Source organism: Dendropsophus ebraccatus, chromosome 1, assembly GCF_027789765.1.
Source record: "Dendropsophus ebraccatus isolate aDenEbr1 chromosome 1, aDenEbr1.pat, whole genome shotgun sequence".
Taxonomy (NCBI): Eukaryota; Metazoa; Chordata; class Amphibia; order Anura; family Hylidae; genus Dendropsophus; species Dendropsophus ebraccatus.
Genome location: NC_091454.1, coordinates 33,190,261 through 33,201,674, shown reverse-complemented (window position 1 = coordinate 33,201,674; position 11,414 = coordinate 33,190,261). Strand labels below are relative to the sequence as shown.

General features: G+C 41.3%; 1 protein-coding gene across 4 annotated transcripts in view; it reads right to left on the bottom strand.

The window, feature by feature from the left end:
• Nucleotides 1–4,116: 4,116 nt before the first annotated feature.
• The window catches only part of DIAPH1 (diaphanous related formin 1), a 194,604-nt gene continuing 187,306 nt past the window's right edge, over nt 4,117–11,414 (bottom strand). For 3 of the 4 annotated variants that reach the window (XM_069969237.1, XM_069969238.1, XM_069969240.1), the window contains 2 exons: nt 10,612–10,698; nt 4,117–6,060 (listed from right to left, as the gene is read on the bottom strand). In XM_069969237.1, coding sequence (XP_069825338.1) covers nt 5,897–6,060; nt 10,612–10,698 — 251 coding nt within the window. In that variant the 3' untranslated portion in view covers nt 4,117–5,896. Of the gene's footprint in view, nt 6,061–9,209; nt 9,254–10,611; nt 10,699–11,414 lie in introns of all 4 variants that reach the window. The other variant, XM_069969239.1, reaches the window with a different exon arrangement.

The window sequence follows — 11,414 nt, the reverse complement described above, 5'->3', positions numbered from 1 at the left end:
GTGCTCCCCCATGTCCCCTGCTGACGATGATCACAGCCACTTCTGAGACAAACTCGTCTCTGAAGTGGCTGCAGGGGAGCGCAGAGGGATAAGCACAGGCTCTTAATTATTTTATATATAACCACAGATATACAGTATATGAAAAGGGTTTTTTAAACTCCGGTTATCTCCTATAATAGAGTGTGTCATGCATATACCAGACATGCCTTTTAAATCTAACATTTTTAACAAACTTCTGATATGTCAGATGTTAGTGTCAGTGGAGGTCTGGGTGCAGAGACCCCCACTGATAGCTAGAATTAACAGGCAGAAGGACTTGGCTGCAAGGTGAACTTTATATGGAATTGCCAAAAGTTTTATATAATTGCAATGTAAGGCTATATTCACACACAGTACCGGCTGGATGATCTTTGCAGCTGCAGAGTTCTGATGTGGGCGCATCCGTGAGTGCCCGCATCAGAACTCCCCACAGCACACTATGGAGCATGCGGCCAGAGCTGCTCGCTCCATAGTGTGTACTGACAGGGTTTTCTGCGGCCGCTATTCACTGAATAGAATGTCAGTTTTCTACGGCGCCACAAGAGATCCTGGCCGGAGCGTATACTATGTGTAAAGGAAAAGATATGTTGTGTGAACATAGCCTAATTCTGTATACAGCTCGCTTTAGTTTTAGTGCAAAAAGCAGAGATGAAGGGACACTGTTGAAATCACCCCCTTAAAACATTTAAGGCTGTTATATAGGATAAATGGAATGCAACATATAACTACGAAGCCTACCAGTCTAGTTGGTCACAAAGCACATACTCCAGGCGAATGTATTGCCTTTGTCCAACCAGACTAAGAACAATATATAGCATGGCATTAAACAGATGCCGTGACCCAGCACTGGCTAATACATTTCTTGTAAAAGATAAAGTGATGGGTCAGACAAGCACAGCTACTTTAAAATATATATATATATATATATATATATATATTATTTTTTTTTTTTTTAAAGTGTCTGGAAAATACAGCAAATCGCTGAGCTCAGGGAGACCAGCGACAAAAAAATCAAATGGAGTACTCACTGAAGAGTCTCCATTGATACATTGCCCCCTATAAATATAAATATGCAAAAGAGGGGTCTGTGGAGCCTCAGTTACGAGTCTTAAAACACAGGAATAGCCAGATATCCCTCCAGGGGAGGGAAGCCTATTGCCAAGGGGGTGACTCCCAGTGGGGAGAACACCATGCTGTATTTTGTTGGTCTATTTTTCATTGCCCGTTAGCCAGAATCCTACTCCACACGGACGAGGGGCAACTACCCTGAAACAGGTGTCTGTGGGTGGATGGATGCCTGCCTTGGTAAACCCTTGTCATGTCGCAATATTCGCCACAGAGTTAGACTTTGATGCAAAAGGGGCCACCCTGGTATTTCCCTATTTATGTTCCAATACTCGCAACTGAGTGAGACTTAAGGGGCTACGTATCAGGGTGGTTTGGTGATCTCCCCACTGGGAGTCACCCCCTTGGCAATAGGCCTTCCTCCCCTGGAGGGATATCTGGCTATTCCTGTAGTTTAAAACTCATAACTGAGGCTCCACAGACCCTTCTTTTGCATAAAGTGTCTGGGAAAACCTTATAAAACTAGAGTGGCCATAAACTTTCAATTGACATAAGCCAAACTCTTCTGATCCTCCTGATTCCCAACCAAACCGGTTGTACATCTCATACACACCTACATGGTCTCCATGAAATTGTGGCGATCTCATTTGGTTATGCAAATATAAAGAGATGACTCAAGACAATTGAACAGATGAATTGTTTTATTAACATTTTTAAACAAAAATATGATATGATTACAACTCCCAGAAAAAAAGAACAAAATTGAGCTAGGCAAACATGGTATTTTCAGTGGTATAAACTGTGTAAAATGCAATATATATATAGATATAAAAATAGATGAGATGTCTGGCTTGCCACGTTTGGCATGTAAGGATTTCATAATAATCACATGAAACTGCAATGAAGACAGAGATGAATATATGGCAGCTTACTGAGGTGGCATGGGCAGCAAAGAATCAAGTGCCAGTAAGTGTTATGGGCCATTGGTCTGTCCTCAGGCACCATGTTGTTACCTACACCACTCTGTGCTGAGCATTACAATACATTAGCAGCAATATCTTTTTTAAGCACAGCAGGAACGTTTTTTATTTTTTATTTTTTAAATAAAAAAGATAGGCTAAAGCTTGTTACATTGAGAGCCCATCAGGTAGACACAGGTTACTGCTGGTTATACAAGGTTACCCCTATGCCAGATTGGTAGATCATTGTAAAAGGGGGAAAGATTCGCCATAACACTGGGTAGTTTGTATTCATAAAGCCTAAAAAAAAAATGCATAATAGGTGGCTACATGGTGGCTTCCAATATCCTACAGCCAGGTTCCCTGACAACCCTTCAATAGACCAGAGACTGTTTTATGACAATCTATAGTCCGCATTGCCTTTACATGCTGTAAATGACTGCTCACAGCAACCAGGTACGAGCCAGGGAACCGAAACTCATGCAACGTTCTAATCTCTTACACATACAAGTACAGACTGTCCTCTAACTCAGGAATGTTTGTTTGGTAGCTCTCTAGCAAAAGCCACAGATATTTCTCACGCGTACATGTGGTTTTATGTAGATATGCTAAATCAACACCACTGATAACACTACAATGGAGTATAAAAAAAAAAAAATCAATAAAAGTCTTATTCATCTACCTTACAATGCGATATAAGTATGGGGAGCCCAGCACCCAGAACATTCAGGTGAGTAGAAAAAATATATCTGAGACATGACCTAAAACACCAAAATAAAATCTGTAAAACTATAGAAAGAAGAATGATGCATAATGTGATATGGAAACAAAGGCTAAAACATAAATATACAAAGTTTTCTGAAAATCCTGATCGGCAATGCCCCAGCTGACGTACATTAGTCCTAATGCAGGAGGATTTTGGCAAATTGAGTTATTTCTGAGAAAAACTTTAGCTGCTATCATTGAAGTAGATACATTCAATGCTAAGAATTAAAGAGTCTACCCGTCGCAGATCGTAACATGTGCTAAACTGAAGATCATTCAATGTACGTTACATTATATGCGATTTGCCTTCTGTATTTGGCTCGTGTAATGATCTCACCCATATACAGGTCTAGTGCACATATAACACTGTGGGCAATGTAGCGTATATAGGAGCATAAAAGCAATGTCACCCGTCCACCTGACTGGTAGATTACGAATATACAAGCACTGAATCCTATATTATACTGGGCAGAATGAGGATATTACCTCTGGCTGGAGCTGACCAAATATCCAAATAAGTTTTCATGATAAAATGTAGTTTTGATCTGCAGGCATTATGTTATAGAGAAGGAGGATTGATATATAGTTTTGTGGGGAAAGTTCCCAGACAACTTGCCTTTTATTTAATTAAATCTCTGCTCATTCTGGGCTAAGTAGACAAATGGGTGGTTCTACTCAATGACTGACAGCTACCGGTGTATAAGTGTGCATATAAAAAGTGCTGTCCATCACTGAGTAGGCCCACCCACTTGACTACTTAGCCCAGAATGGCACAAATAAGTGATTAGTTAAGCTGAAACTTTTCCCACTAAACTATCAGTTGGAAAGAAAACCTTACCTAGTGACCCTCAGAGTCTCAACAATGAGGCCACAATTATCTCTATCCCATAATATAAGGGCAAGCAGAGCAACTTATAAATGGTAACAGTAGGGGAACAACAATCCAGTGATAACTTATGAGCATGCTCAGCCGAGGACTATACACAATAATGGTAACAGAATAGGGATATTGAAATATACCCCAAATTCTAGACTAAAGACTTCAGAAGAAATCAGGTGACAGTAAGATTATGCCTATTTTGTCAGGTACTTAGAAGTCCGATGCTCCATAGTAAGAAAACAGCACCAAAGCCTGAGATTTATCAAACATGGTGTAAAGTGAAACTGGCTCAGTTGCCCCTAGCAACCAATCAGATTCCACCTTTCATTTTCCAAATAGTCTGTGAGGAATGAAAGGTGGAATCTGATTGGTTGCTAGGGGCAACTGAGCCAGTTTCACTTTACACCATGTTTTATAAATCTCCCCCTATATGTCCAAGATTCTATGATATTCACTTTAGCACGATGTTGAGTTTTCTTCTAGCTTTCCTTTAGTAGATGCTGGTGTTCACATTCTATTCTGTTTTTTTTTGTGCTTCAGCATTTTTATAAAAAAGAATTAAAAGAACGGGTGCTGATGTCTCTGGAAACTCCTGCACATGGATCAGATTTTGACATCAATGCATGGGGAAAAAAAAAAAAGGGATTATTTAAACTTGTTAAAAAAAAAAAAAAATGCCAGAAGCTATTGTTCAACCGTATTCATATCATGCAAAAAAAATTACCTAACAAAATATTAAGGTTTACACTAAAGTCTTCCTAAGAGTTCACTATATATGAACCGCAGTATAAATCCACTATGATGGTGCCCCTACCCCATACATTCTAATGGAGCCCACCTAGTACTGATACAGCACAGCTGGGTCAACCGTTACAAGATACAACGCAATAAAGCCTATGATCAAATTATATTACTGTCACATGCTTCCAATGTAGAAATACTGTGGAATCCTAAATATAATAATCCTATAAATCAATAATATATTCATGTATAAAATAAAAACGCTTTAAATGACATCATACAGCATCATGGAAACACATTCCTCTTTTTTTTTATTTGCAGTGTTTGACTAAATATTTTTGCTGTTGTATAGTCGGACCTGGACCATGAATGTTCTCCAAAGTGGCTGAATAACGAAGGAGACGACAAGGCTGCCAGGTTGGCCAAAGGCTGGTGGCTGTCAATGTTGGGATGATCATCTTCCTGCACAGGGTCGTATATTACATTCAAAAAAGGGTTTAAAAATCCAAAAATAGTTCAATTTCCAAAAGTAAAATATGTGCAAAGGAAATACAAGAATTGTGCACTAGCACAGGACTGATATGCTGTTGACATAGGCATACAATGAAATCACCAGTAGCGGACTGAAATACAACCGCACCAGCTAGTCCAAAATGCCTTTTTAATCCACCGGGGATTAAAAAAGAAGTGAACATAGCAAGAAGTGATCAGTACATGGTCATCCCATAAGCCCAAAGTCCCTGGTAAACATTTAAAACCAGTTCACCACTTGGCGTCGGAGGTATTACGTACCTAGTGCTGTCAGCAGGTCACAGAATGTTTATAATCAATCCTATATGATACATGCCATAAATAGGCAAAAAAAAAACAAGCCGAAAAAATACAAATATGGCCTCTCATGTCTGTAGGACTTGGTAAGGTACCATCATCAATGGGTCTTCAAGAGGCTACATGTAGAAAGAACAGAGAGGTTTCCAGCATATCAATTCAATCAGACCAAAGTAATCAATGATGAGCTGTGCGATCACAAGAATACAGAGATAAATAAAATCGCCATTTACATTACAGTGATATTGATCTTCTCCATCCGTAAGAGGTAAGCAGACAAGATGAATTAAGGCAGAACTGTATATACACTAGTCCATACTTTGGTTAGGTTGTCTAAGTCTCTCTCTTTACGTGGGGGGCTTAATGCTGAAAGGCCAAGAAGCCCAGCTGTACCACTTATATTAAGCATTTGTTACCAACACCTGCCACACTTCTACTAAAAGGAAGAATTTCAAGAAAATGAAGACCATTGATTAGCACCGTCCTCCTATGACCAACACAGCAAACCACATGTTACACATCTCTTCTTTGACACGAGCCTTTGGAAATTGGCCTCTGTAATTCCTACGAGGTCTTCCACATGCTCAGCTGTTACGCGTATATATGTCACACTGCATGGTTAACTTGAACGCGTGCGAATATCCGGATTATCTTCGTGACCTATGTCCATCAAGTCTTCATCGGCAGATTTCTTCTTCTTAGTACCCACCGCTGTTAAAGCGTCGTCCTTGGTCAGTTCGGACGCTAGCAGCGAGGTGACGGCACAGCCAGCTTTTCTATTCGCTAAAAAGAGAATATTGAGGAGAGAGGAATGAGTCAGGGGTTCAAAGTAGCGGAATCTGGTGACAACAATTATTACATGTGATCTTGTTACTTGAAAGGGATCTCAATTGGTGTCAACAGATTAGAAAATGGTAACTTTCTACAGGTTAAATCTATACATAAAGTTTGCGGCCCAGTTTCACTTAAATACCTGCATTTTCATAGTGTTTGTGTTATGACTAAGACTCACAAGTGGTTTGAAACGCGCCAAACTTGTATCCATGTTTCTCATCTGGATGTATGCACAATTTTTTGTATGAAGGATTAAAGGGAAGGTTTTAACTGCAAGCCCTTGTGCTGGATGATCTTCCTCCTTGCTTTACGTATCCTGTACTAGTCTTGCACCACATAACCTCTTTTCCGATTCACATTCAATGTTCTAATGTCTAGTGGTTGCCACTAGAGATGATCGAACAGCGCTGATGTTCAGGTTCGTACGAACTAGAACCATTGGTATTTGACTCCCGCAGTCTTCTCGTTCCGTGGGGAAGGTGGAGACAGCCCGAGTACCGCCTGGAAAACAGGGATACAACCTATGGCCCAGGTTGTATTCCTGTTTTCCAGGCGAGACTCGGGCTGTCTCCACCTTCCCCATGAAACGAGAAGACAAATACCAATGGTTCAAGTTCGTTCGAACCTGAACATCAGCTCTGTTCTATCATCTCTAGTTGCCATGTAATGAGCTTGTCCCTAAAAAGGGGGCTGCCTTTCTACAACACCTAATAGTCAGAGGACTGCAAACTGTCTCCTTTCTAATACCCCCAGTAATTATTTGTAATTGGTGAGGAAATCTGCCAGTAAGTGTTCAGTTTCCCTGCAGCACCACCACAGAGGATATGAAGTATTGCACAGCACCTATTTAAATCGATAGGTTGCCTGTGGATTATGTAACCATGCTACATTTTGGCAAAGAGCTGAGGCTCCTGAACACTGCTGTCTCCATTCTTTTAGGAGACAAGGGGCCCCTGGTCTTCCCCACATCAATGGTGGGCTCCAGCGCCAGACTGCCAACGATCAGGTACATATCACCTATCCTGTGTACGGGTGACAAGCCATAATCTTAGAGTAACCACTTTAGAATAAGCTAATTGGTGCCGCAGAGCAGATTCTTATGGCTCTGTCTGTTCCTCTGACCGCTGCCCAGTTCTAAAGATCTTCACCATTATGTAAGTATGCCAATGTGGTAGCTTGGTACACTGGAGGCGGGCCCGGTGCCCTCCATGCATGGATATCCCCTCCCCTCAGTGACACACCTCCTTTAGAATTTTGTCTGGCCCCGGGACCGAGGGAAGGGGATGTCGGTGCACTGGAGGCGCTGGGCCAGACTACCAAACTAGCACATTTCCATACTTACATAATGGATGAGATCTCGGGAACTAGGCGGCGGAAGGAGGAACAGACAGCGCCATTACAATTTGCTCAGTGGCGCCAATTAGGTTGTATAGAAATCTTATTTTGTAATTCCTAGTGGTACTTTAAATATGCTTTAAGACTGGAAAAACTATCACAAAAACTGCACGTGTGAATCCACCCTAAAGATACTTATTGCAAACAACCCAGTTGACTGGATGATGGTCTAAACATTTGTTTTTTTAACTTCTGAGCTCCTGCAGAGAAAACTAGTAGTTAAAAGATGGCTAAAGGCACAGCAAGTTAATGCAGTCATGCAAAATCCATGCACACAAACACATGCAACAGCGCAACCCTGCAGCAGCCACAAAAAGCAGCAAAGAAACATCTCCCTTCCTTCTTCACTCATCAAAATACAACTCTGAACAGTGTGTAAGAAGGTGTTGTGATCCCCAGGATGATAGACGTGTCACAGGATCATCCTTATCCCTTAGGGTCCCATATAAGAAACCGATCCACTCGATCAGGCTGAAGAGCAGAGTAGGAAAGATCACAGGAGGTGTTATACAGAGTTGTTACATAGAGGTTTTCATGTTAGAGTTAGCTCTCTGATTTTGGATCGGTTAGTCTGTAGTTTAATAAGTAAAATGATAGGCACAGAATATTTGCATTTAGAGTGGTAAGGAATACATGAGAGCGCTGCCAAACGGGAGTCAGTAAAACACCACACTGCACGCAAGCAACACGGCAAGCAGGAAGAGAAGATTTCTAATCGCTGTATCCCTATTACTGCTGAATCCGGCCTTTAATCATACATAGGCAGTATGGCTGGGGATGGATTTAGCTCAGCAAGAAATTTACAACAAAGTGATATGTAACTAATACTGAAACTGCTTTCATTTCGTGTCATTGAAACTTACGGTCAATTTAAAAAAAAAATTGACATGGCAAAAGGCTGTCCAGGCATGATGGAAGTTGTAGTTTTGCAACAGCTAGAGAGCCAAAGTTCTCTACCCCTGCGCTAGACAGATCCGGGAGAAGAACCCTGCTGAGTGATTCACTCTCTGACTACCTGACTAGAGATAGGAAGTGAAGTGCTCAGCCTTGCGCTTCTCCCGGCTCTTTACAGCAATCAGGGGAGGTCTAACAGAGATGTCAATCTGGCCACTATAAAGGCCCTGTTTATAAGGTGATAAGGCAATACGTTAATGGAAATCTGTCATATGAGTTGAGAGTTACATTGAAGTTGCAGTCAAGTGCACATTTTGATGGTGGTGTGTGGTGCTTTTATACATTTTAACACCACATAATGGATATATCCATAACTGCCCATTTGCCAAGCACCGCCACCACATTAAAACAGTATTATATAAGTATTTGTGTCACTGAGTCTGCAACACTAATATCTACAAGTGGTTTGAGAGATGTAACTGGGGCTATAGCAGTGGCCATCATGTACAGTATGTGTTATTCCTGGTATCCATTACATTGATCTCTCTCCTATGACTTTAGTACTCTATGTAAGTATCAGCCACCTCTCAATCCATGCTTTAGTGTTACGTGGCTCTGCACAATTTCATGCTTTGCCAACTGTGTTAGCTGCAATGCTGTTACTGCAATACATCAGGGGGGTTATAATCTTACAAATTAAAATGGAAACGTTGGGTAGGTTTAGCAATAAAAAAAAAAAAAAAAAAAAAAAAAAAAAAAGACAAATTGTTATAGGCACAAACACATCACACGAATGCACCCAGCGTTACCAGGTCTGGTGCCTGCTCCTCCTCACTGAGGGACAGGAGAGAGCCTATTGGGAAGAAATAGAGCATTAGGAGAAGAGAATGGCCACCGGTTAGAGAAATTCCAGGACACTTAATGAGGCGTTGAAAGCCATGTCTCCTCCTAGGACCATGTAAGTTATCACCTCACCAGCTCCGCACGACACTTGCTCTTATCAATACTACATGACAGAGACTAATAATAATTTATCACGCTGAGACCAAACAATGACATCCTTGTAGTCTGACCATGACCCAAGTGAGCACATGACCATACGAGTCATACAGTGTCCCTGAGAAAAATATACAATGCATCGATTCATTGTGCCACCACATCCACCGGCTATATCAATCTGGTTTAAACTGGTGGACTATGGGATCTGTATATGGAAAGAAGCACCATCTCATTCACTGCCTGGAAACTGCAATGGTTGAGGAGGTGGAAGGTAGAACTCACCCTGCGTGTCACTGTTAAGCTATGAAATCTGGTTTTCTACCATGTTACCATGGAAGGCCTTCGTACTAGGGATATGCATTGATCCATAAAATACTCCAAATGCAAAGTAAAATTGTGTAATAAGTGAGTGTCACCTACAGTAACTGTGGCGTAGCTTTTACTACCATGAATGCTCATTGGCTGCTATGGATATAAGGCAGCCTAAAGAGCCATAATGTCCTGTAGGTTGTATAATTAAATGAAGCAATGAATCCAGAAAGAATCGGAGAAGGACTAGGCATGAGCCAGAGGTCTACCACACCCTGTGGTGAGTCAATAACATGCAATCGCTGGAATGAAAGATTCATTACTTGTGCAATAGCAAACAGTCCTGTCCAGTCCTGTTGGTGTATACAGAAAGGGAACGTGCCTCACTTTTCTGGTGCTTTATAGGTTGTTCTTTATCCAGCATACTATATCTATCTAGGGAGCTCCCTCTATACTGTGTCTATGTCTATGTACATGTCTATGAGGGTCCATTGTTAGACAGAGGTCTTTTGGGTGTCCACAGCTGGTATATAACCCACTGGTTGTCTTTACAGTGGGATACGCTGAAGCATTCTGTAAGAGGTATATGTCGAGAATCTGCACAATATACAGGTGGCAAAAGGTGAAGAAGGAAAACAAAAAACACAATTACCAAAGTTGTCGACTTCTAGCCTACTACTTTATGTGTAATGTTACTTTGCTGCAATGACTATAGTCACTATACAAAGCTGCTGGGACAGGTACTGTATCCTATAATACGCTGATCATGTAATATAAGTGATATCTCTTAACCTGCCTAGAGTATAAATTAATATTTTTCCGATGGCAAAGTCGGAATGGATATGTTCCATGTGTAATTTTCTACTAAAGCGGACAGTGATGTGTTGTACTTCTGGGGATTACCTTGGCGTGGACCCCGTTTTCTTCTGAAGGCGGCTCCGGACTGCAGCGCCTCGAGCAGACTATCCATCACACCGGTCTCATCACCCTCTGCAAAAACATGGCAAAATAAATGCATCAGTCCATATATCAGCTGTATGTAGGCTCACATCACATAAATAATATATATATATAAACCAGAACAAGACCCTCTCCTATTAAAGCAGACCACCCTGGGATCTCTACAGTATCTAAACAGATCAGAGAGCCAAGGAGTGACATGGAAATAGCTAGAAGCATGTATTGACTCCATTTTATTGGTGGCTGGAAAAGTCCATACATTTCTGGCATCTTGACAATCTATGATACCATTCTGTGTTTAAAGTAGATTATAAGATATATTATATCAGTTGCATTTAGGCCCTCTTAACAAGATCTCTTAGAGAAGACCCCTATTTAACATGTTATATTTAGCGGTCATTAAGCTAAATGAGATGTGGATGGGGGCGGGATGGCAAGATGTTCTATAGGCCTAGAGGGAAATCAGAGTGTGCATGAATACACGTGTATGCGCACTCCGCTCTCATGCCCTTGTAAACACAGCAGACGGCTGAATGCACCAACACACATTTGGGTCAGTGATATCTTCATCCTGTTATATGGGACTGTAGTATATATTGTTGACACTGAATGCATCATATAATAGATCACCGCAGTTCTCTGCAAGGCGTGCTGGATATTGTATTGGATCTTACGGCCACCATTGCCAGTAAATATAGGCGTTCAGCACGTGTCTCTTACACTCACAGGCTCATGAATCAGCTGCA